Source organism: Misgurnus anguillicaudatus, chromosome 19 (assembly GCF_027580225.2).
Source record: "Misgurnus anguillicaudatus chromosome 19, ASM2758022v2, whole genome shotgun sequence".
In the NCBI taxonomy this organism is placed as follows: Eukaryota; Metazoa; Chordata; class Actinopteri; order Cypriniformes; family Cobitidae; genus Misgurnus; species Misgurnus anguillicaudatus.
The window spans coordinates 35,837,407-35,864,199 of record NC_073355.2 but is presented as its reverse complement, the minus strand read 5'-3'; the positions used below and the strand labels follow the sequence as shown (position 1 = coordinate 35,864,199).

The 26,793-nt window shown below is 36.8% G+C and overlaps 2 protein-coding genes across 8 annotated transcripts in view; both read right to left on the bottom strand.

Annotated features, from left to right (window-relative positions):
* Positions 1–226: 226 nt before the first annotated feature.
* Positions 227–3,561, bottom strand: mfsd6l (major facilitator superfamily domain containing 6-like). Its single transcript, XM_073857573.1, has 2 exons — positions 3,228–3,561; positions 227–2,380 (listed from the first exon to the last, which is right to left on the bottom strand). The coding sequence occupies exon 2, from the start codon at positions 2,339–2,341 to the stop codon at positions 698–700; it is 1,644 nt and encodes a 547-aa protein (XP_073713674.1). The 5' UTR covers positions 2,342–2,380; positions 3,228–3,561; the 3' UTR covers positions 227–697.
* A 139-nt stretch (positions 3,562–3,700) lies between these two features.
* The window catches only part of pik3r6b (phosphoinositide-3-kinase, regulatory subunit 6b), a 109,478-nt gene continuing 86,385 nt past the window's right edge, over positions 3,701–26,793 (bottom strand). For 5 of the 7 annotated variants that reach the window (XM_073857571.1, XM_055194673.2, XM_073857569.1 and 2 more), the window contains 20 exons: positions 24,936–25,281; positions 24,387–24,455; positions 23,894–23,998; positions 21,238–21,329; positions 20,954–21,022; positions 20,620–20,752; positions 20,374–20,443; positions 18,718–18,901; positions 16,993–17,134; positions 16,810–16,896; positions 14,915–15,302; positions 14,535–14,628; positions 13,917–14,036; positions 10,608–10,712; positions 8,864–8,978; positions 8,435–8,505; positions 7,228–7,318; positions 4,946–5,001; positions 4,747–4,850; positions 3,701–4,171 (listed from right to left, as the gene is read on the bottom strand). In XM_073857571.1, coding sequence (XP_073713672.1) covers positions 4,018–4,171; positions 4,747–4,850; positions 4,946–5,001; positions 7,228–7,318; positions 8,435–8,505; positions 8,864–8,978; positions 10,608–10,712; positions 13,917–14,036; positions 14,535–14,628; positions 14,915–15,302; positions 16,810–16,896; positions 16,993–17,134; positions 18,718–18,901; positions 20,374–20,443; positions 20,620–20,752; positions 20,954–21,022; positions 21,238–21,329; positions 23,894–23,998; positions 24,387–24,399 — 2,193 coding nt within the window. In that variant the 5' untranslated portion in view covers positions 24,400–24,455; positions 24,936–25,281 and the 3' untranslated portion in view covers positions 3,701–4,017. Of the gene's footprint in view, positions 4,172–4,746; positions 4,851–4,945; positions 5,002–7,227; positions 7,319–8,434; positions 8,506–8,863; positions 8,979–10,607; positions 10,713–13,916; positions 14,037–14,534; positions 14,629–14,914; positions 15,303–16,809; positions 16,897–16,992; positions 17,135–18,717; positions 18,902–20,373; positions 20,444–20,619; positions 20,753–20,953; positions 21,023–21,237; positions 21,330–23,893; positions 23,999–24,386; positions 24,456–24,935; positions 25,282–26,203; positions 26,307–26,793 lie in introns of those variants that run through there. The other 2 variants (XM_055194675.2, XM_073857572.1) reach the window with 2 other exon arrangements.

Sequence of the window (26,793 nt, the reverse complement as noted above, 5' to 3'; positions counted from 1 at the left end):
TATCTTCACGAAACATGATCTTTACTTAAGATCTGAGTGATTTTTTTGCATTAACAATCGATAATTTTGACCCATACAATGCATTTTTGAGTTTTGCTACAAATCTACCCATGCGACTTATGACATGGTTTTGTGGTCCGAGGTCACATATATTCTGAAAAAACCCTTACATCTTGAAAGATGAACTGTCAGCCACTGTGTGATCTATCAAAGTCACAAAGACTACTAAGTTTGGGACGTTTTTATTCCGATACAGGTTTGGCTTAACATCCAGCATTGCAATGAAAATATTTCCAACATCTTAAATGTTTGTGTAGCATGACTATCTTTTAATTTAATAAAAGACACCCCTCTGATACTGACATGTGATGCAAAATGAAATTGCGCTCTTGCAGAATAAATAATGCGCCTTTCAATAACTTATCCAGGTAAAGATTTAGTTAGAGAAATGTCAGGAATCATGAGAAATTACCCCTAACTTTATCTGTTTATCAGTAGGCATATATTAGTGCACACATTAGATTGCACTAATATAACTCCATCTATGATTGATATTATTATGCAGGAATAAGAAAATATTCCCCTGGAGCAACCAAAACATCTATGAATTAAAACACTGTGGCATCTTGGTGTCAAAGTTCTTTTAATCCGCCCTCTGTAGACATCCAACACACTCATGAAGGAAGTAAACCAGACACTATTTTGAAGGCTTGTCCATTGTCCACTTGTTTTTCTGTTTGGAATCGTCCATAGCCGTCTCAAGCCAGTCTTTCTCCTGGTCCGAATCGGATTCGCTCATCTCTGTCATGTCGGCTGCAAGCAAGCGTGAGTAGTTTATCCTGCGCTGCCGTGGAATCTTCCACTTCAGTAGAGCGAGAGCAATACTCCACAAAGCCAGGATTAATGCGGTTCCTTGGAACAAAACACTGAGCCCAAACTTCTGCACCACAAACCCTGCCATCAGACTGCCAAACCCCGCCCCCAGCTCCAGTGATAGAAGCTCAAACACCCTGAACATGGTCTTTTCAGTTCCAGGAGTGGCAATGTCCTCGCATTGTGACTCTACCGACCACCACATGGCACCGGTGCTAATGCCAGCGAGTAACTGAGCAGGTATTACAGTCCACGGGCCCCACAAGAAAGAATAATAAAGACACTGCAGTGATAGAGCAATGACAGCCAGAACCAGTAACCAACCATGATACTTCAGAAAGCGTGCGAGACGCCCAGCTAGTGGAACGAAGCCAACTTGACTAAAGTGTGCAAGGGCCAAGGAGATGCCCATGTGGGTCTCCGTTGCATTATGATCCTGCATTTGCCACAATAAGAAGTCAGACACGACTGAGCTTGCCATGCCAGTGAGGACGACAGTTACAGCGCATAGTAATGCTTGTGAGTTTCCATGTACCAGCTGTAGTGCTTTAAAGCCACCACTAGTACGGCGCTCACGCTTGCGGAGGTACAAAGGCAATAGGGCAGCTGCAGGTACAGTCAGTATCATGAGTATGGCATAAGAATAAAACTCTGCCGTAGTCCCGGTGAGACAGTACAGGCCGGTTACAAGAATACCAACACCACCATTGCCAAAAGCTGCCCCAAGTTGTTTCCAAATCTTAGCGCTTCTGTGACGGTCAGTTGCATCGACAAAATCCAAGTATTCGTATAATCCATCATCAGCGGTCCACTCTAATGGAACAGCCATGAACTCCCAAAATCCAGTCACGATGAGAACCAGAAAGAACATCTGATGCTGAGCGTCCATAACTTTAAGGCTCCCCAGAAACTCCGAATGTGGATGTTCTTCCTGCAAAGATCGAACTTTTCTGACCGACCGTGTTGAGTTCGAGATTAAAGGTGTAGGAGTATATTCGGCGGTATCATCATCATTAGACTGTTCAGTCACAACAGTTGTATTGTATACCGAGTACACGGTAGCATTAAACTGTGGTAAATTTTCCAGTGTAGTAAATTCACCCCCATCTTCTGCAACGTTGGCATTGAGCTGACTCGCATTACATCGGCCACTTTCAGCTTTGAGTCCTTCAGATGGAAAAAGCAAAAGAATTAAAACTACAGATGCTGAGCTAAACAGAGATCCCACAACGACCGCCCGACGTTTGTCGTGTTGCCTGGCGAGGACACTGGAGATGGGTCGCCACACCAGGGCGAGCATGTGCCGGGACGCCATGATGATTCCGGTCATGGTGGCCGTGAGACCCAGGTGCCGAAAGTAGAGGGTAAGGAAGGGAAGGAGACACCCAGAGGCGCAGGAGTGAAGAAAGTGAAATGTGCCAGCCAGTCGCATAGCACCTTTTACATTCCACTGCTTGTTTTTCTGCATTGCTGCCTGTGTTATCTTGACTGTCAGTCAGTTACAATTCTGTGAAAAGACAGCGACAACTTGGCTAGTAAATTTTTTAGCAAAACACTTATAAAAATTTACAGTGACAGGTGCATGGTACTGAATGATATCCATATCAATGGGCCGTGATATTAATTTGAAATATGGTTTCAAATAATTTCATATTCATCATTCAGTAGCTTTTTATGTATATTTTGCCTTTATTATGAATTAATATAATAAACATCTTTGACTTTATCTGCTGTTTTTATTTCTGATGTTAGTTTTTGCCATTCATTTCCATATAAAGCACTTTGTTTTTGAAACACACTATATAAAAAAACTAGCACTAATATTATTCTCTATATTACGACCCCAAATACTGTAGCATACTTTAGTAATTACTGTAGAAAACTGTATTAAACTTTAAATCTTGATAGTGTTTTTAAACCTTACGATAGAAAATATTTTAGTATACTACCGTGTACGTTTTATAAATTCATATAGTTTAATTCATACTACAGTAACAAAGTGTATACTACACTAAACTATAGTAGGCTACAAAATACTTTTAAGTACTTTTTAGTTTCTTTTAATAAAATAAACTGCATTTGTGTGCAAATCATCGTGCTCTTTTAAAACAGTACTTCGAGCTAAAATAAAAATGCAACAACAAGCGTGCAATACATTAACCTCACCACAAACCACTTTACAGTTATAACACAAAATAAGTTTAGACAGCTATATTTATTCACTTTTAAAGCACGCGAACGGGCTAAAAGGACCGATGACAGACTTCTCAAAACTTTAAATGACACGACACACAGGTAACAGGTGAACCGGATCTTGCACCTGTTCACTTCGCACACACACGTTTGTCACTTACCTGCGACGTCGTAAATCCAGATACACATGGTTTGATTGACAAGCGATTATTTATTGTCGACTCATATAAATTAAGTAGTAGACTACCCAGAAGAAGTTATTAAGTTTAGTTTCTTTTCGCCGAACAGCTATGGCCGACGTGTAAACTCAATGTGCAGGGTCTAAATCAAAACGCCGTTTTCGGTTTTTCAGCGACCTCTTTTGGTAAGAGACCGGAACTACATATTAAATGCGTGCAACGTAGTGCGGCGCTGCGCAGACCGAACGGCGTGTGACATCACAGTACCACGAGAGCGGTTAGCTATCGCGATACTCTGATGTGATTCCCTCATGAGTCGAACACGCCTTGAAGGCTTCTCGTTTTTATTTGAAGTTTAATTCATTTTAATTTAAAATAATCACTTTAATTCGTTTTCAAAATGATCACTTTAATTAATTGTAAGTGTCAAAATAAAACTCTGTGAAAAGTGTTATATTATATATTTCATAAACCATACAATTTCAAAAATATGTTTTGTCAAAAAGTATTGAAAGTAGTGTAAACAAGATATTAGACACAATGTTTCTGAAAAATCGAACATTTTACAGCTCTCAGTAATTGCAAATTTTTTACAAAAACTAAAACACATGAACACATAACAATATATGTTAATAGAAAACTGGCCTTTTTTAGTATTATTTTTGTCTATGAAGAACAGTTCCAAATAGTACACAAAAACAATAAAAGGCCTCCAAGAGGTATCAGGCTTCATTGTGTCTCTGTTTGAATGTCATGGATGTTTGCCGTGCCATCATTGGTCTGTGCCACAGAAGGTGTTGATTGGCAGAGTGAGGGTTTTATTCACATATTTGATGAATGGTTCACCTCCCTCTGCTAAAGTGTATTTGGACTTAGCACTCGACTGAAGACAGTATCCTGGGTCCAAACATGGAAAAATCTCAATACTCTGGGCAAGAAGATAAAACAGAATTGAAAAAACGCTCTAAATAAAATCAGTAACGAGATTTTTATGTTTCCTGTAACTCAACTGGTAAAGCATTGTGTTAGCAGCGCAAAGGTCATGAGTTTGACCCCCAGGGAATACATGTATAGCTTGAATGCACTTGGATAAATGTGCATATTGCCTGTCCATGCTAAACTCACTTCTACAATGTAAAAGCATTGTGGGTGGTTTTTATGTTTTTGCAATGGGGTTGTCCAAGTTTGCCTAAAATATGGCTTGGATCCTCATTCTCTGTAAATCTACCATTTTTTCTGTCATTTGCCAGCCAAAACCCCCAAAAGTAGCTCGCTTTCAATAGGTTGTTTTTAGGTATCATGCCTTATTTGTTTGTAGCACAAACCATGCTCATCGTGTCAAGTTTCATACTTATGTTATGTTTGTTGCTCACCTTACAGCAGATTTGAGCAATATAAAGTAGTTGTCTTAGCAAATACCACTAATACGTTTATTTTAACAAATAAGGACCGAAATTTAGGTATGTTATGTATAAAAATAAATTGTTGTATGACCGTTTACCTCTGGACATCTTTGAAGGTTCTACGAGAATCTTTATCCAAACATAGAGAGAACGACCTGTTCTCCAAAACTCGAAAGTTGGCGCTGACAGCTCTTAGAGGAGCCTACAAAAGAGGATCAGTTAATATTTGAGAAGATATTGAAGCATTATTTGTGCATGTAAACCTATTTTGATCAGTCAATCTAAAGACCCACTTACTGTGATGGTCCTTGTGGGGTTTATATCTTGAAAGCTTATGTTGACACTATGAAGACCTGTGTTGAAAAAGCATGCAGAATTAGTGTATGAACACGCAAACCCACATCACTTTTTCTTTTCCTCATCGAAAATATGTATCATCAGGTGGCACACATTTAAAGGAAGCAAAACTTTGTGTTTTAAATTATATTACAATAGATACACTGTAGAAAGTTAAGAGAAAGCTTTTAAACACTTTGTGGTTATCAAGTCAGCAGCGCATAGTTAATATATGTGTGTGTGTGTGTGTGAACCTGTGGTAAATTGACTATATATACTAAAATCAGCCTGACACTATATAGTCACAAGTCATTGTAAAAATAGAATAGAGAAAACAAGCTAGTTCTGAGAAAAGCTCTCTAGCATAATTTGTGCATTAGCGTACCACATGCAAAAAAAAATGCAGCATGGTTAAAACAACTTAGTTTTGCAAGTCAATTCAACATACTATTTTAAGTGTAGACCTGTGAATAGTTGACATAACTTATAAAAGCTAGTTATTTAACTTATATTTTTATGCAAAATTAACTTAAAGGGCACCTATTATGGCCTTTTTACAAGATGTATTAGAAGTCTTTTTCATCATAGGGTGGTTGTGTTCACACACTGCCAGCACACTATGGCCTCTATCATACACCTAGCGCAATGCAGCGCAATGCGCGACGCAAGTGTCTTTTGCTAGTTTCCACCCTGGGCAATTATAATTTTCATGTTTAGCGCCACATTGTTTAAATAGCAAATGCATTTGCGCCCCCTTTTGCGCCCATGGGCGTACTGGTCTGAAAACGAGGTGTGTTCAGGCGCATTGTTGGCGCGTTGCTATTTTGAGGCTACTAAAATAGACTACGCCATACTAAAACCTAGTCTAAAGTCAATGGCGCAATATGTTTTTTGTTATTTAAAGAGCGCAGTAGTAATATGCGCCTATAAACGGGACGACAACGCGGGTTTGCTTATCACATACATGAATGCGCAAGCAGCACAAAAATGTTTTTAAATATGAAAGATTAAAGGATTGAATGTAAAAGATTATTATTGAGTCGCTTGGACATAAATGAGGACTAATTATGAGACGTTAAAAGGCACAAAGAGCTGCTTCACCTGTAGCCTAGTAAGTAAATAAATGCTTTGCTTTAAACAAATGCATCTATTTTTAAATGTTTTTAAATGCTACCATACGGATTTCTTGTATATGATGACACTGTACCTGTGGATATGGTGAGATGAGAAACATTTTAAGTAATGCTTTGTAAAAAATGCCATGGCGCTGTTCTAGTGTTGAAACGCTTCGGCTCTCTGCACGTTTGTAAATTCTTTATCTCTTGTTTGTATTCTTAGAGTACAAACCTTTTCTTGCATATTTGAACATTATTTTATGAGATTACATTGATTATGTAGGATATCAATACATTGACAGCAATTAAAAGCCTGCTACTTGTACTTCTATGACTTTGTAAACTTCTAGTTTTTCAGTTTACAAAGTCATCTAAATAGGGATTAGACATAGAGCCAGCGCAACTGGCTTTTAAAGGGGATGAGAGCTGAGACTCTCAATGGTTTATTGCACGTTACACCCAAAAACACACCCATTACTCATTAGGAAAATACGTACAACCCTTTTCGACCGTGCGCTCGACACACAAACCATTTTTTCCGTCGTTAAATTAGCAAAAGTGGCATCTGACACGCCCATTTAGACAGTGCGCTTTAGACAATGCGCTTAGATTGTTAAAATAGGGCCCATTATGTCCAAACACCTTGGAAAAAGTTGATTTTGCATAATAGGTGCCCTTTAAAAAATTATGTTGATTTGACAAAACTTCTGCATTTTACAATTTTATTATTCATCCAATGACCTTTATATATTTTAAAATGACCTGAGCATCTAAATACAATAGTCAACATTTGAAGTGAATCAAAAAACTTCATCAAAAGACAAGAACGGGTATTGTTCAAAGCACAAAGACAACCTTAATAAAGGGTTTTGATCTTCTTCAAACGTTGACGTTGTACTTTATGAGCCCAGTGTAAATCTGTAATATTGTCAGTCATGAGAAACCAAACACACCTGTTTTGTACCCCAAACAATAAACAAAATAAGCATTCCTTTTCAATCTAATAAATATTTTAAAAATCAGAATTTACACTGACTGTAAACAAAACAAGTCAATGCTGATGTCATCAAAAGATTGCTGTTTACAATGACAACATTAGTTTTATACCATTTTAAATACATGACATACTTTTGGCTCGGCATGAAGGCACGACGGTAACCAACATGCCACATGTGGTTAAAGTCACTCCATTCTCCTGTTCTCTGTCACTTATTGAAGCCTAAGGAATAAATAATCAACAATTAAGAACATATATGATTATGCAGCAAAACATTATTCATGCATAAACTAAAGAGCCACTGCCATGAAGTGCATTCTTAAAGGGACACTCCACTTTAAAAAAAAAATGCTCATTTTCCAGCTCCCCTAGAGTTAAACATTTGAATTTTACCGTTTTGGAATCCATTCAGCTGATCTCTGGGTCTGGCGGTACTACTTTTAGCATAGCTTAGCATAATCCATTGAATCTGAGGAGACCATTAGCATCGCGCTTAAAAATAAATAATAACCAGAGTTTTGATATTTTTCCTATTTAAAACCCGACTCTTCTGTAGTTACATTCTGTACTAAGAACGACGAAAAATTAAAAGTTGCGATTTTCTAGGCAGATATGACTAGGAACCATAATCTCATTCTGGAGTAATTAAGGACTCTGCTGCTGTAACATGGCTGCGGGAGGTGCAATAATATTACGCAGCAGCCGAAAATAGTCCCCCTAGTATCTTTCAATAGCAGGGGACTATTTTCGGGACTATATTGCGCCTCCTGTACACAATGTAACTAAAGAAGAGTCAAGTTTTAAATAAGAAAAATATTGAAACTTTTTCATTACTTTTTTTCCCCCGATGCTAACGGTCTAATCAGATTTAATGGATTGTGCTAAGCTATGCTAAAAGTGCTAGCGCCAGACCCGGAGATCAGCTGAATGGATTCCGAAACTCTAGGGGAGCTGGAAAATGACATATTTTCAAAAAAAAAGTAGAGTGTCCCTTTAAGTTGTCTTAGTAAATAAAACTAACATAGCTTATAACTGATTTTAAATTGATTTCTTATAAATTATTTCTAATATTTACAAGCATGTAAGGCTGAAATATGTCATTTCTGCACAACTAGTGGTAACCAATAGCAGCCTAGTTATCTAGTCATTGTGATATTGGTTCGACCAATGATGTGGGGCTGAGGTGGGAATAAGTGTTTGAATGACCAATGGTTAAACGAACACTATTTTTGCTCTTCTGCTTGGCACCACAAGTGGTGAAGAAATGACGCAATTGATCTTTAACAGGAAGTTGAATTTTAGTATCTGAAGAACAAATAGGAGTGGAAGGAAGCTTACCTTTCTATAATTTAATGAAACTACTGCACCATAAAGCTCTTGTGGGCTATTACTTTTGTACCGTACTGAACCTCCAAGGCAGAAGTAAAAAAAAAAGTAAATAAATAAATAAACGGCACATAACAATAAGGTTGTATTTGTTAACGTTAGCATTAACATTAACATACATCTACAGCATTTGTTAATCTTAGATTGTGTTTTTCAACATTTATTAATCAATTTTTAATATCAAAAGTTGTAACTGTTAACATTAGTTAATGCACAATGAACTAATTATACTGGCATTAACTAACATTCTTAATAAAACTACATTGCTCATTGTTAGTTCATATTAGCTACATGCATTTACTCATGTTAACAAATACAACCTTATTATAAGCATTTAACAGAATCTAGATACATTTCACGTAACAATAAAACTTAAAATACCTTTAATTGTGTCTTTGAGTGTGGCTCTGAAACGTTTGATTTCTGGAAAGTCTATAAGCAGCTGAGATACAAAAACCTCTTCCACTGAGGCGGACGTGAAGTCTGCGAAAGAAATCTAAACATAGGAAAATATCGACATTCAGCTGCATTCATTGTCATTGAAAATATCCAGAAATATTTACAATCTTGACATACTATTGATGATTACAAAACATATTCTTTTGTTAGCCTTAAAGGGCCAGTACACTAATAAAGATACATAGCTTTAGAAGACCTTAAATAAAGCAGACGAGTCAGTTATTTTCACTTCTTCATTTACTATTATTTTTAGATAAACAATGCAAGAACAATCTTTAAAACATCCTCATTGGAATGACACGAGGGTGAAATCATAATAATAATGCAATTATTATTTTTTATTTTGATAAATAGTGGTTTGAAATACAGACTAAGATTAAACCAGGAGAAAGCGTTAGTTAAATTTACACTTTTAATTAGCTTTTATAGATGTGACTTAAATAATCACTACCGGTGTGCATATGACAGGTCAAACATGCATTTAAGTCTGGGGTGACTTTAGTCTTATCTGTGAAACTGTGCAAACATGTATGCTGTTTATGCAGATGCTTTTATCTAAAGCAAATTAGATTAGATAGTAGATTAAAGGTATACATTTTATCATTACGTGTGTTCTCTGAGATCAAACCCGCAACCTTTAGCACTGCCAACACATTGAGGAACTGAGCTAAATGTTTCCAGCTAAACAGTGGCAAAGAGTAGGTGGGTGATTCTCACGAAACCATTGAAACACCACGGCACTAATGATTTTAGCTTTAAAATGTGTAATATGGTTACATTAAAAAGCATCAGAATTAACACAATACTGTGTTCTACCTTGCACAATGTGTGATTTCAACATAAGAATTTATAATTGAAAATTTTATCTCATTTTCTGCTGAAATTCTCATTACCGCAATGTGTCCGGCTGTGTTTGAACATGCGTTATGTTGTAATTTAATCAAATTAACACAAAAATATTAAGAAAAAAAATAAATGGATGTTTTGCTAGACTACTTTAGATGACAGAAAAAATATTTACTGAATATTCATGTATAATAATAATGAAGAAAAATTAGGAAAATGATGTGTCCATGCCTGATGTTCTCATCCTCCGCAACACTTTTTGAGAACAGTTTAAGCACACATACAGAATTTTAATAAAGTTTGATTTTGAGTGACCAAGCACATGGACCAGTTACTTCAAGATGGCTACCAGGTAAGATCATTTTTTTTACAGTTAATTTGAAATATTGTCTTGTCAGAATGCTTACACGACATTTTGATTATCATTACAGCAACAGATGCTTATTAAATGTTAATTTAATTAATAGAAGCATAATACTTTTATTTTAAATGCATGTGCAGAATCTCCAAATTATGTTCTTTCAGGTTTGTCATGTCATTTTGAAAATATGTCAGTGTTGATGTTTTCTGACTGTTGCGGTAATGAGATTTTTTAGGACTAATTTTTTAAATTATGTTACAAAAAGTGTTAAATGATAAGTAAAAGTTTTTAAATTTATGTTCCCATTTACTCCAGAATTTGTTTTTTAATGTCTGGTGGGAAAAAAAGTAAATTTAAGCAATTTTTACATTTTCATACATTTAGAAGTTTTCGTGAGAATCACCCAGGTGGAGTTACACCAGTAATTATGTAGAAATAAATAGTCGAATTCATTCAAACCTTGACAGAGTAGACGGGCAGGTGCACTGGCTGCTGACTCACTCGTGTGTAATAGGAGATGATGTCTAACAGGAAGGGGTTGGAGTCTGAAGAGTGACTTGACTGCTACAATCACAAAAAATCTTTTATTACTTAATAAAGGGAAATTGTGTCATCTCTGTAAAATATTGACAGCTTTGTCCAAACACTCCTCCTGTCTGATAGTGGATGGACAAACACTATTAATCCAGGACTAGGTCTTAGTTATATTAGGATATACAAGTCGTTTTTACAAACATAACTTACAAAAAACAATACTGCTGTGCAGCTTGAGACCAAACTATGACACTGATATATGTTACAGTAGGATACATCTGTGCAATATGTTTTTAAATGAAGGCAGCTCAAACATGCATTTTAGTCTGGGACTAGGATAAACCCTGTTCAGGAAAACCACCCCTCAGGCAAGTGTAAACCATTGGTACATCCAACATAATGTTGTTTTGCCTAGCCTATTCTCATGATTTGCATATAAATAGCACGCAGTGTGAACAAAAATTTGCATGCATATGATATGCAAGTCCTTCCCATTCACTTAATACGTCGCATATTTTTGTGTCATTTTATGTATTAGTTTATCTTTTTTTCTGTTTTTTTAGCATTGTTGTTTGGGTTAGAACAACCAGAAGCGTAGCCACGAGGGGGCCTGGGTGGGCCTTGGCCCCCTCATTTACAGATTTCCAATTGCTTAAAGGTGCAGTGTGTAATTTTTAAAAGGATCTCTTGACAGGAATGCTAAATAATAAACAAAACTATATTATCAGGGGTGTATAAAAACCTTTTAATAATGAACCATTATGTTTTTATTACCTTAGAATGAGACGTTTTTATCTACATACACGAGGGTCCCCTTACATGGAAGTCGCCATTTTGAGCCGCCATGTTTCTACAGAAGCCCCTAACGGACAAACTTTTTTTACTTAATTGTGTCCATCGATGACATGTTTTCCTCTATGTAGCTCCTCTATGCGTTTTAAAAGCGAGGAAAGAGCAGTGGACTGAACCATGGGTTGCAGTCCGCAACCTCACCACTAAATGCCGCTAAAATTTACACACTGCACCTTTAAAATAAAATAAGAAAATGTTGATTTCTTAGTCTGATTGACAGCTGTTTTCAAACTTGATTGAATTAGCTCATGTCACGTGTTGTTGTGCGTAACTTATGCTGTCATCTTTGTCGACTCTCATAGTTCATTAATATTTGGTGACAATGGCAGCCGGCCCGCATAGTACAATATTACGCTTTTTCAAAAAAGCATGGAAAGATGAGCGAGAAGAAGAAAATGTGCCATCCATATCATCTGAGTCTACTTCATGTTCTGCTGAAACAGTGAAGTAAATATACTGTTTCAAATGTGTACAGGTGTTAAGCTATAGAGAGAGAGAGAGAAAGAGTTGCCCCCTCATTTTAAGATGGGACCCCCCAAAAATAAAATTCTAGCTACGCCCCTGAGAACAACCTTTTGTTACATAAAATGACATCCTAACACAATCCCCAATTCTAACCCGAACTCCAAGAGACCATGTTTTAAAGGTCACATTCTTCCTGATCCCATTTTTAAACCCTAGTTAGTGTGTGATGTTGCTATAATAGCATAAATAAAACCTGTAAAATGATAAAGTTCAAAGTTCACTGCCAGGCGATACAGCGAACGGCCGTTTGGACTACAGCCCTCTACTTTCTGCTTTAAAGACGTCAATAGAACAGTTTTTTGACTAAACTCCGCCCACAGGAATACGTCAGTTGCCAGCTAAGCTAACGGCAAGCTAAGCTGCTATCGAATCACAACACATTCAACAAGCTACACAATCAGAACTCGATATGTATTTCTGAAGGAGGGACTTCATATAACAAGGAAGACATCAGACTGTTTTGAGGACAGTGAAAACAGCGCTATACAGATAAGTAAATTGTGTGAAAAATAATGCGTTTTTTACACGTGAAACATGAACACATGTTATATTGCGCACTATAAACACAATCAAAGCTTCAAAAACACTGAAAGAACGGGACCTTTAAAAATAGGCAAAATAAAATTGACACGAAAAGATGCGCTGTACTAGACGGTCCCTCCAGAAAAACACGATTATGCGATCGCATGATTCAATGCATAATCAAGCAAAGTCCGCATATTTATGCGGGGGCCAAATTTTTCAAATATGCAGCACTTTCGGCGCACAAATTACAGATTTCCGTGCGCAAAATATGCAGGGCTTTCCCGGATTTTCCGTAGCAAAAAATCACACATATCTTAGCAGAAAGTTGAAAAATTTTGCATTTACTTCACACAAGCGCAGCCATGTCCCCTGTTGTTATTCCAACGTTATGAAGTGACGTGATTATGTGACGTGAACATTATTGAAAAGCTGCAAACAGTTTTTGCAAGTTCCCGCAATAACATCGCATAAAAATTCATTTTTTATGAAAACGTGCCGCAAGATTAAAGATTTTTGCCTGCAACAATCACAAAAAAACTCTTTCTGGAAGGACTGATTAGATGAACGGTAAGGACTGGTGTATCATAAACACACAAAATTGGAATTTGGCGTATGTATTGCACAATTTTCAACACTGCGTGCTATTTATATGCAATTCATGAGAATGGGTTGGACTATTTGGAATCCTTTAAATAAACAGGCAAATGATACTCTACTATACTGCCCTCCAAAAGCTAAGTGCAGTAACTATTCAAACACTGAAACCGAGAAAAATGCCCTTAAAGTTTTTACACCAGCCCGTCAAACATGCTACTCCAATTTTGGCACACACAATTCTATGAAATGGGACACAATTGAACCAGAAGACACAACAGATCTCACAAAACCCATTTCAACCCTTGACTCAATTTTGACCAAAGGCGTAGTTACTGCGCTTTGGCTTTGTAGGGCAGTGTACTGGAATATACAGTATCAAAACAGGACATGCTTTAGAAAATGGTTTTAACCTTTTCAATGTCATTTTTACCATAATAAATGTTGAAACGCAAAGAGCCAAAACAACATTATACTTTCAACACACAACATAAACATTCAATCCATTCCAAAAATTTAGGTAAGACTGCATTCTCAAGTCCTGCTCTTATATAATCTCACTATGATTAATTGTCCACATATTACTTTCATTTTGCACCTAAAAAAGCTTGTCCTTGCACTTCGGTTTACAATTACAAGAAATAGAAAAATGATTTCAAAATTAGAGAGAGAGAGAGAGAGAGCGAGAGAGATGATTATGATTCATGACTGTGAACTCTTGAGAAATGTAATGATTACCATTTGAGCGAGTTTGAGAATCATAGCCCCCAAACCATTGAGGTTACAGTCGTACCAGGGATCTACACTTCCCAAGTACCCCGCTAGTGTCAACATATCCTCAGGACCTGAAAGACCCTCCTGGAAAAGACACACAATGCAAGAAATTACTGATATGTTGCTAGATAAGATTTTTGCATCAAAACTGCCATATTTTAAATTTTCCGAGCCACATTTTGTGTTGTAAAACGCTTTGTTTTGGGCTGAGGAGGAACACTTGATCTTGTTCAAAATGTCAAACTGAAAAATAGCCAAATGCTCATTTCACCTTCAAAAACGTAACTTATACTGATGTGCGTAAACTTATAGTATGATCCAAACAGGCCATAATGTGAAAGGAAGCCCGCACACTCCAACAATGAAAACACCAAATGTATTGGAAAAGCCACTACTTTACTGAAACATGGCAGAAATTACTGGGAATTCACTTCCGACTTTGATCTTACATTTGACGTAGGCTTCATTTTGCATTTTTATCTCAAAACATCAACAATCTGCCTTTTCGTGTGATCCCTTACGGAAACAAATGATATACAAACATTCAAGATTATATCACATATATTAAAAGCTTGTTTCTACCTGGGCATGAGAGGAAGATTGGTTAGTAACTGGAATGTAATATATTTCCTGGTTTACTCTCTTTGTCAATAGAAGATGCCGTGCTTCCCTTTTCCTGGGAATAAACATCATGAAATAAATACAATTCTGAATGCATCTCATATTACATTTAAATTCCCTACTAAAAACAGCTAAAACCAGGTAGCTGGTCCTCTCAGCCTGGCAAAGCTAGTCTTCCAGTCTGAGTCCAGCTTGATGAGCTTAAAAAGGGACCAAAACACACCCAGAAGGTAGACAAGCTAAAGCCAGCCCCTCAGCGTATCCAGGTTTTAGCTGTTTTATCAGTAGGGTTGTGGCAAAAAAGCAAATGAATGAAAAGTTAAAACATGCAGACATCTTACCGTATAGTGTGCAAGGTTTTAGCCAGCCGCCCCAGCGTTCTATCATCACCCATTATGACGATACGAGCCGTGAGGTTTCTTTCCTCTTTAATGAGGCCGTACCCTCCACTTCCCTTAATGGCTTCCATCATAAGAGTCAATCTGGTGCCGGATTTAGGCCACCTCACGCAAGGCCTCCGACAGAAGGACTGAGAACTGGTTTGATCTTCTGCTCCGCCCTGAGAATCCAACATTAGAGAGGAAAACTCACTGCTGGGCATATCTCCTTCAATCCCACTGTCCGTGGAAACCGTCGACACGACCGAATTACGTCTCACGTCGTCCTCGTCCAGACAGGCAGAGTTTCGGTCCATGGGAACCATCAGTGCGAAATTTACCAGCTCATTCCCTGTTGGACAGAAAAGGTTTTTTTATAATGTTAACCAATGACAGTGAGACTGGTAATGTATGTGTTTAAAGGAACAGTCTGTAAGAAATTTATATAAATTAATTTTAAAATGGCCCTGATATGTCACTAGACATTAAGAAATCATTTTCATTTCAAATACTTATATCACTCACAACAGTGGTCTGGCCAGGATATTGTCATTTAAAAAGTGGAGTTGCAGCCCTCAACTGATGTTTATGTTGTCATGTTGTGTATTGGCCACCAGTTGTGTGATTGCAGTACCAGTTTTAGCCACAATCCTACATACTGTTCCTTTAACTGATCTTAATGTCAACATTTATAGACGGTTTCAGCAGTAACAACATAATTAAGCGGCTTTCGTGGTCATCACGTAACTTCCGGTAAACTCCGCGAAGAATCAAAGTCCTTTTAAAGTAGTTTATTTATATAACAAGCAAAATAAACAACACATAGATTACAAACAAAACATTTGTTTTCGACGAGGTATTTGTTTAAGAGTTCAGTTTCAGCAACTAGTCAGACTATTAAACAAACAGAAACCGGAAGTAAAGCTCAGACCAGAAGCTTATGACGTCACCGCACGTGCGCCCGATGAAACGGTCTATACACAATCCATCAATGAATAAGCTCAAAATATGAATAGTTTTCTCTCAAAAATGCATCGATTCACTGGGGTCATTTGAATTACTTTAAAGGGGACATAATGAAAATCTAACTTTTTCCATGTTTAAGTGCTATAATTGGGTCCCCAGAGCTTTTATCCACCTAGAAAATGTGAAAAAGATCAACGCAGTAACAAGCATGTGAAGAATACGCATTGAAATTTGGCTCCCCTTGGTATGTCAGAAGGGGATAATACCAGCCCTTAATCTGCACTATCCAACCACAACCCTGACATTTAGTGCATACGCGACCTACATGTACAAAGTATGCACGGTTACAAAAATCAGGCGATGCGCGTGCCCAGACCCTCATGTATGCATAAAAATGGGACTATACTTCTAGCTTCAGTCCACAGCTCACTCCTTCCTTTTAAAGCGTATAAAGAAGCTACGGTAGCTACCACAGGACAAACATGTCATCCTCTGAGACAACACAGTGATGAATCGCGCTCTGTAGAGCAGTTTGTGCGTTTAGGGATACTGTAGAAACATGGCGATGACTTCCATGTTAGGGGACACGTGGTGTATGGACATAAAACGCTCATTCTAAAGTAATAAAAACAATACAGTTCATTATGTAAGGTCTTTATACACCACTGATAATATAGATTTGTAGATTATATTGCATTTCTGTAAAGAGATCCTCTTAAAAGTTACACAGTGTACCTTTAATATAACTCATATACATCTGGGATGGCATGAAGGTAAATAAAAATATGGTAAAAATGTATTTTTTTTACGATTGTTAAAAAATGATTATTAATTTTTAATAATCCACCAATCCATCCATCCATTCATGATCTCTGAATAAAGTTTTGGCTTACATATGTCATCCTCTTTGGTCCATATATGAAAGCTGACCTCAGGACTGGGCAGATGAGGTTCTGTGTTTGATGCTGGATGCAATTGATCTAAACAGAGCAGACATTTACAAAAATGATATTTACCTTGTTTTTGGATAAAATATTGTGTAACAAGAGTGGCGATGATGTGTCACTGTATAAGACCTTTTGCAGCTGTCAGAATATCCTGGTAGATCTCTTGTAATCTTGTTTTGTACTGATCATCCTCTGCAGTCCCATCTTCAACTCTCTGCTCTACGATGGCAACGACCTCCTGGAAGTGCAGATCCAGGTCTTCACCCAAATTCTGAAATTAACAAAATATTCACTGTTTACATACATGGGATTTTCCATTAAAGACCACATGGTAGATCTTGCAACATATTGTCTGTCAGAAACATTGTCAAAAAAATGGTGTCATTGGGGAAGAACCCTTTTAAAAGATCCTAATATGTACCATTTAGGTACAGATGTGTTTAAATTTGCTACCAATATGTACCTTTAAGGTATTTACTGTATATAACCTCTTTAAGGTGTACTTTTTTAAACAGTGACAGCTAGGGACCATTTTTTACAGTTCAACATTTACATTTATGCATTTGGCAGACGCCTTTATCCAAAGTGACTTACATGGTATTACAATATGTAGGGGTGCACGGGGCAAAAACTAATGTGGGGTTAGTTGTAACACGGACTGTTTACATTGTTGCACAAGGTTGAGCGTTTTGTTTTTCCGGTATTTTTTTCACGCTGCCAAAAGACAATCTCCCGCAAATTATTGGAAATGCATAATGTTTTCCAAAGAGTTATTGATGAACGAGTGTTTTGGTGGCATGCAAGTACATTTTGTCATCATATGTATTTTTCGGTTTCTAAGTTGGGTGTGTAAGATACCAAATCCATTGCTATGTCATCTTAATCAGTGTCTTGTTGACTTAAACATAACATCGTTTTGAAATATGTCTGCAGCTCTTAGCAACTTTTTTGGTGGGCTTGAAAATATTCACCCAGCGGGGTTAATTGTAACGCTGTGTTACAACTAACCCCTCAGCACTTACGATATAAAAAAAGGGCTAACGTTAGCGTAATTCTTACCGTTATTTTAAATAGGCTACACATGAATGATTGCTGGCTGCCAACAAAATAAATGTGCCTGTCTTATCGAAAATTGTGTAAAATTGATTTTTGTTCATATCTTTAATATTGATTGAATAAGGTCACGTCAAAGATTAAAATCATAATGAAATGAATGACTAAAATCAGACTTTGATTTTCATTATCTCAGAATTTGATTTTGAGACTTTAGTATGATTATTACAGACTGGGTCACATATAAAAATGTTTTTTTTTTATAATTGTGCTGCTTTTTCCTCACATATTTAGATATTTGTATCCATTTATATTTAAACTATGGTTAGATGAGGGATGAACACTGTAGATTCCTGTCTATTATAGACAGATACATAAAAAATATCTCTCAAGTTTATAGACAAAATAGTATTGAAATATTTGCCGGCAAACTTAATTTTTAGCAAGATTTACAACAAACCCACTGCCATTTACAATTAACCGGGAGAACGTTTGCACTTCTGTCATGTTTGGTGTAATTGTCCAAGAATGGTAAGTACTAGAAACTAACTTCAAATGTTCATTTGTAGCAGAGATGTGTGTGTTGCTTGTGTAAAAATATAATTAATCAAACTCAAATATTTTTTGAATGATTGAGCCAAACCCAACTAGCGTTAGGTTGTGCCCTAATTTTTAACAATATGTGTGTTCCTGGGTTTGAACCCATGACCTTTTGCCCTGCTAACGCAACGCTCTACCACTGAGCTATTCAACTTGTTGAAAGTCATGCTGTTTCACAGATTTTTAATCGCAGACACACACCTCCAAAGCTCGTGCGAGCTGCTCAACTTGGCACTGTTTTCCTATTACAGCAAGCAGCGTGTGCAACATAACCCGGCGTTTGTAGATCAATGCATCCCCACCGGGGTCCAAACCCTCCACGTCAGCCTTGAGCGCGCTCACCAGAGACGAAGGAAACACAGCGGGGTCCATAAATACAAACACCCTGAAGACAACAAGAGAAAATATAGAAAGGCAATGAATTAACTATCGGTATGACACAAATACAAAACAATTCATTATAAATCGCACTCATACACCAGAAATGTAGCAGCATTTACGAGAATATTAATTTATTGTAAACAAAACCACAAATTTACAAATGAGTCACATAGTGTGGACCACCGATCAGTGTGGGAAGATGATGGGCAATGTGGGCAGACTGCAACTAACATATGTGTTTATAATAATAGGATGGGTTATTAAAGGGATAGTTCACCCAAAAATGAGAATAATGTCATCATTTACTCGCCCTCATGTTGACCTGTATGAGTTTCTTAATTTACAAAAGAATATATTTTGATAAATGATGTTAAGGACACAGTTGATGGTACTTATTAACCGTTATAGTATTTGTTTTTCCTACTATGTAAATGAATGTGTACCGTTAACCATACGTATCAAAATATCTTCTTTTGTGTTCAACAGAATAAAGATTGGGTGAGCAAATAATGACATCATTTAAATTTTTGGGTGAACTATCTCTTTAAAGGGGACATTTCCAAGACGTTTTTAAGATGTGACATAAATATTTGATGTCGTCAGAGTACATATGTGAAGTTTAAGCTTAAAATACCATATAGATAATTTATTATAACATGTTAAAATTGCCACTTTGTAGGTGTGAGCAAACATGTGTTGCTTTTGGGTGTGTCCTTTTAAATGCAAATGAGCTGATCTTTGCACTAAATGGGTTGCACTTTTGTGAGTACTTCGACTCGGCGCAGTAACACCCTCCCTCTCCCATTATGAGAGGGAGAAGGGGAGCGGACTTTTCAGGCGAGTCGAAGTACTCCCAAAAGTGCTATTACGGCATAAAATATAGTTCCTCTTTTAAATCCGCTTAGAAAAGCGCTACGTTTTATTTTGTACCACCAAACTTGCTCGTATAACTACTCGTCTTAAATAGGAAAAACGTTGATGTGTTTGGTCACTTCTAACTTTATCTCTAAATGGTACCATTGAATGAATGGGGCTAAGCTAAATGCTATCGAAGCGTCGCAGCGCGCTCCAGCGCTTACGTGCACGCACACAGATGATAGAGGGATGTATCAACAATTCTTAGTTAAGGTAATAACATATTTTAATATTGAAAATGAGTAGACTATTCCTTTAAGGGATGGTATTATCCCTTTCTGACATCACTAGGGGAGCCACATTTCAATGACCTATTATTTCAAATGCTTGCAGAGAATGGTTTACCAAAACTAAGTTACTGGGTTGATCTTTTCACATTTTCTAGGTTGATATGCACTGGAGACCCAATTATAGCACTTAAACAAGAAAAAAAGTCAGATTTTCATGACATGTCCCCTTTAAGAGAAGACTAATAATTCATCAAGAGTTCGGATAATAAATGAAAGCTAGATTAGAGGTGGAATTACTAAGACAGAAACATTAAAGGATGAATTAACATACTTTTCATGTAGTTGATAAAAGTCATTACGTAGGTTGTGTTCAGCAATTACTCTTCTCTGATACAGCATTCCTGAAATACATAAAAAACTTGCATTGATGAGAATTGCATTGCACAAAAATGTTTTTATCGAATGCAAAGTATGTGCACTTCCGAGAAATCAACCCCTGGCATTGCTACCGTGTTTTTCCAGCTTAGCTACAGGAAAGCGTTATATTGCTTAGAGGCAAAATTCCTGTTTATATTACCTGGCGTGGTCTGTTCCATTTTTATCTGCCTTGCGTAGTTGAGAGCTATTGCACAGTAGGGCAACGGTAATGTAACTAAACTTTTCAGGCAAACATAAATCCTGTGATAGACGTCTTCTGGAATAAAAGCAGACTGCAACAAACAAGAGAACCAAATGAGCAACATGCAAAAAACATTTCAATCATGTTGACTTCCAGTAAGGATACAAGGAACTGTTCCTAAAACAACAAGTTCGCTGGGAACCTGCTCACAGATCAAATCCAGATAAATATTACAAAATCAAGAAAGCAATCACAGCTGATGTGCGGAAAATTCGATGTCAGGAAATCTGACCTGTAGGATGGTGTAAAGGAGCGTGTGAAGTAAAGGAATGATGCGAATCTTGGAGTCGATTCTCTCCGCCTGGAAAAATAAAGAGAAAAGTGAAACGGCTCATCGTTTCACTACAACATCATTGTGTGTTTAAAAAAATAAAAATTTCCACATTCATCAGAGGAACTGGTTGAGGCCAACTTCAATAAATGCTTACAGTAAGAGTTACCGCATACTGACCACTTGTGGGTCAAGGCCTCAGGGTTACGACATTGATAATTTGACAAAATGATTGAGCAACGAACCTTCTCCAGCTCTTTGATCAAAACTTTCACCAGAGGTACACTAACAGATGGACATTTCTCTATTCTGTTATGAAGCGTCCATCTCAGCATACCTAGAAAAATGAATAATAAATGACATGACTTTTAAACATGTATTTCTAGAGTCAATGCAACATTAAATTATGTGAGAGTCCCAGTTCAAGACTGTTTTATACATAAAATCATCATACATAATGTAAAGAACATTATAACCTTAATATCTTCTTTAATATTGACTGAGTAAGGTCATGTCAAAGATTGAAATTAACGTGAATTAGTGAAATAAACTTTTGACCCTCATCTCATTATTAGATTGAGACTTTAACCGGATTTCACAGACAGGGTCACTTATGTATCCAGTTATTTAAAGGTGCGATGTGTAAATTTAGGAGGATAAATTGACAGAAATGCTATACGTAACTATGTTTTCAGTGGTGTATAATGACCTTACATAATTACTCTAACCGTTGTATTTTATTACCTTAGAATGAGCTGTTTTAATCAACACACATGAAAGTAAGGGATGCACCGAAAGAAAAATTCTTGGCTGAAGCAGAATAAAATAAAAAACGTATCATATTTATTATTAATTTTCCGAATTATTTTGTCCATTTTCTCAACATTGCACAAGTTAAATTTTTTCAGAATGTCATTTTTACTATATTTATTTCACATTATTTAACAATGACTTTTTTTAACAATCCAGCAGTCATTATAGGGCCTTTTACACCTTTTCTTTGATTAGATAGCTATATTATAGACTGATAAAACGGTTTCATTTACATTCGACCACATAAGCGAGTCTTGGCTAAACGGATATTAATCCGATCTTCTATTACTGCGCAAAATGCAAATAACCTATTCATTACTGTGACTTAAGAAACTTGCAAAGACACTTAAATAGCACTGTTATTGTTGAGCAGCGGATGCGCGCCTGCGTGCACGGTCAAGCACGAGCAGAGGAAGAGAGAGAGAGACGGCAGCACGATTGACAGAGGAAAAAACGCTGAACAAAGTGGTCCAACAAAAAGCTTATTGTTAAGAAACGTTTTATTTCTCGTTTAATATAAGCGTGTTTGTAATTGTAGGACTTAACTTCTAGGAAGTTTTTTTTACATACTGCTGACGCTCTTCGTCGTTCTATGACATGAGATTATGAGCTTAAGTCCTTCGTGCATTCAGCAGACATATACCCAGGATCACAGCCGCCGTGTTTTTTTATACGCTGCATGGTGTTCAGGATGTCTTGATTTTAAATGATAAATGAAACTTGTAGTGATGTATGTTTTTGCATCTTTCTCTCACAATTTAATATGCTTTTACCAACATGTTGGCAGCTTTTCCGCGTCTTTCACGGCCGAACACCAAAAATGATTTTTTTCTATTTTTGGACGGAATAATTTCGGTTGCCGAAAATTTGGCAAGTTGCAATTTTTCTACAGTAGCCCTAAACAGATAAACTGCTCTATAGAGAGCGCTTCATCACTATATGACCACATAAGTCCAATTTTGGCATCTTTACACTGGCTACCAGTTAAATATCGCATACAATTTAAAATATTACTAATCACCTACAAAGCCTTAAATGGCCTAGCACCCTCGTCTACAATCCATCATGTACACTCCGATCACAAAATTCTGGCAACTTAATTATCCCTAGAATATCAAAAGTGTCTAAAGGTGGTAGATCCTTTTCCTACTAAGCTCTGGAATGATTTACCAATTAATGTTCGAGTATCAGACACAGTCGATCAATTTAAATCTAAACTTAAGACATTCTTCTTTAACAAAACATTCACATAAAATGTCCAGTAAATGTACTTATCCCGCAAAAGTTAGTTTGTCTAGAACAAAGCATTCACATAACTCATCTGGGTAATATACTTATGCCGCAATAGTTAGCCTGTCTTGAACCGAGCTGATTTAAAACACAATACTGTATGACACTTGCATTACATATGAACCGCCCCTACGCTAATAGGATTCTGTATCTCTCTCCTGTCTCGCCCTCAACCCCGAGGACAATGAGACAAACAGACCCAGTTCCTGTTGCTGTGAAGGTTATCACACCACTGATCTACTGACCGTCCTTCAAAGTGATGCCCAGCCGATGCCTGACCAACGACCACCGGCAGAACCAGTTTAATCCGCTTACCCGTTCACATATATCTCAGGGGTTTTTCTCCTCCTAGGAGTTTTCCCCCTGGACTAGCCAAGAGGGTTTTTCTCCTAGGGTTTTTTTTCATCCCCTGGAGAATTCGCCACCATTGGCATAACTTAATACTTTACTGTATACATTACATTATTACTTCGCTCGCTTTTCTATCCTTTTTCCTACATCTATTAATGTAAAGCTGCTTTGAAACAATAAACAATTGTGAAGCGCTATATAAATAAAATTGAATTGAATATTGTCTTAGACAACGACATGTTTTCCTGTGCTGGCTATCGTAGCTTTTCAAAACGGAGGGTTGAGCTGTTAATTGCAATTCGCAACCACTAATTGCTGCAAAAATCTACACACTGCACCTTTAACTACAGGATAAAGTGCTGTGTTAGCTGTGTAAAGGTCATGGGTTTGATTGTTAAAATATAGGATTGTTATGCCAGGTACTTCTACAGCGCAATGAAACAATACCTTTATTGCAAGCTGATCCGGCCTGAGGTTGACAGTCCAGTTCCCTGAGGATTGAATGGACATTGTGATACAGACTAGACTCCATAACTGAGGAAACGCCACCAACTGCAAAACAGTTTAAAAAAAATATCATTTTCATTGTTTGAAAACGTTAGCAAGAGCAAATACAGACTAAAATAAAGACACAAATACATCTTCAGGCTTCCTGCACACTCTCAGAAATAAAGATACAAAGCTGTCACTGGGGCAGTACCATTATGTACCTTTATTTCACATAACAGTGTATGTATACATATATACTATAGTATATAATAATGCATAGTATGGGATGCAAATTTAACTACCACAAAGCTATTGATTAATACATTTATAACTTAATTAAACAGTTCAGACCAAACCATTATATAATACAACAAGATCAAGATGTATACATAAATGAAAGTCAGTATGGTAAGCAAGCGCAGTGCCAAATGAGGAAATAATGCTTTCGTACATGTATTGTCCATGGTGGTTTACTGTTCATTCATGATGTACATGAGTCAGTAACAAAGGTCTTTCATTTCTGCAAAAAAGACAAAAAAGAGAACTGTCACACATACAAACAGCGACACCAGCAACGCACATAAAACCCAACACGATTTCCATAGAACTTGACCAAACGACTACATTAAAGTCTGCTATCATTTCTGCACTGGGATTGTCAATATGATTCATTCATATTTGGAGAGCAAAAACGGATGCAGAGAAGACCCTGCTGTTCTCTTCACAGGAAACAGCATTTAAAAAGGTGACAACCTCAGGGACTGCAATGCTAAGAAACAGTGTTGTTTCTTATAAATCATGTGTGAAACACTTACATTTATATTTCAACTGAAAATTCTGCAACACATATCGATCAATAACAACACAACAGAAACCCATGTTTGCCAAAATGATTTGTTAATTTTGACTTCAAGTCATATGATGGTTTAGCTTATACGTGCAGAAAAGGGTTAAAACAGAAACACAAACTGTAAATTCACACAGTATTATACACACTTACCTTCTATGTTTAAAACAGTTCCCATAAGGAACACTAAATTTCGGATAATCCCTCAAGTAAGGAGCACGCACCGGAGATATCTCAACAGTCTCAACCAGAGTAGTCTGCCCTACGAGGAAGTCTTTTCTTCTGAGTCGAATCGTCTGTTTGTTCGTATGTGTGAACGCCTGCTTGCCATAAAAGGAGGAAGTGCTGCCGAAACACACAAATGCTGTCACGCTCACACAGAGAGCATAGACGTGAGCCTGTCGCTTCCTGCCCTCAAAGTGCGTGGCTAAATCAAGCAGAGTATTTATAGTCCCCAATGTCTTCACCTTTTTATCAGACTCCTGTACAAGTTGAAAACCTGTGAAAAGATTCAAATCTGATCATTATTTATGTATTAGAGCACTAGATGGAGTAGATGACCTCACACTAAGCTGATGTTACAAAATGACATGACACATTTCTCTCTCTCTCTCTCTCTCTCTCTCTCACACACACACACACATAAGTTAAAGCATCCTCTCTTGCTTGATCTAACATTTGATATGAAGAACAGGATGTGTTGTCTGTAGATATTCTGGTTTGTAATTCGACTATGACTTCATTTTTTTGTCATTAATTAATTTTTTTAAAAAGACGTCTTCGTCCAGGGCTAAAAACGGTACATGTTACAATGAAACAATGTAGCACCTTACTGCTTAAAGAGGATGTGATTCACTTCTGGTATGATCTCAATGCACAATTTCTCAAATGCAGAAATATTACTTGTCAGTTGAATAGGTAAGTTAAATATTAACACACGTTGAACCTAACAGGCTTTGTTCTGCATCACATATTGTGTTTTAATCTTATTAGGAACTATTGATATTTACTGATGGATTATAATCTACCCAGTTTTAATCAATGCTTTTACATTTGTGTACTTATGGTTCACGTTTTATATAACCTACATACTCATTTCTGTCTTGTAGTATCCACATTTAATATCATAAATACTGTAGGTATAAAACATATCATATTTACGCAATTGCTTCTAAAATGATTAATAGGAAGTATAAATATCTACTAAAATCAATTTCATGAGACAATATGGACCTCCTAAATCTGCATCGATGACATGTGCGTATAAATTTAGTTTATTACGTTATTTACACAAGTTTCAATGCAATTTACAAGATACAATAAAATTAATAATTCAGATATTAAGGTTTATGTATTCATTTAGATATTGACAATTTAGCGACTGTTGTGACATTAGATTCACACAATAAAACCTTGCCTACCTTTTCTTTTGTGTTTTGTCTCCTACAGCAGGCTATGTGTTCGCCATCAGTTCATTCACATTAAAAAAAGTCAAAGGTAAAGATGAGCCCAGATCATGTAGCTCCGCCCCGCCACGAGTCACGACCACTGATCTCTATATATGGGACTCCTGAGTTCACTCTAAACTAGGTCTCAACCAGTGTCTTTAACCCAGGAGGCATCAATATGACTAAAAAATGAACAAAAATGAATTAAAAATAATCAACATGTGTATTAGGGTGGTCCTTATTTTTCAACCTCATGCTCTCACCCCACCAATATGTTTGAATAAATAAATAAAAAAACTGGGCAAAATTTAGAGGTTGCTCAAGACCTTGAAGTTTAACACATTTGCGTATTATGTGATACTTTGTGCTATCATGTATAATTGTTTAATAATATAATGGACTTATTTGACCATGCTCCATCCAATTAAAACGCCTGTTTTATTTGTGATATGTCTTTCAAAGCAAGAAAGCTTCAATGTGAATGGAGCACAAGAGACAATATACTCTGAGACAATGGCTGAAGCAACACGAAGCAAGTCCGCTATATGGATACTCGGATCAGA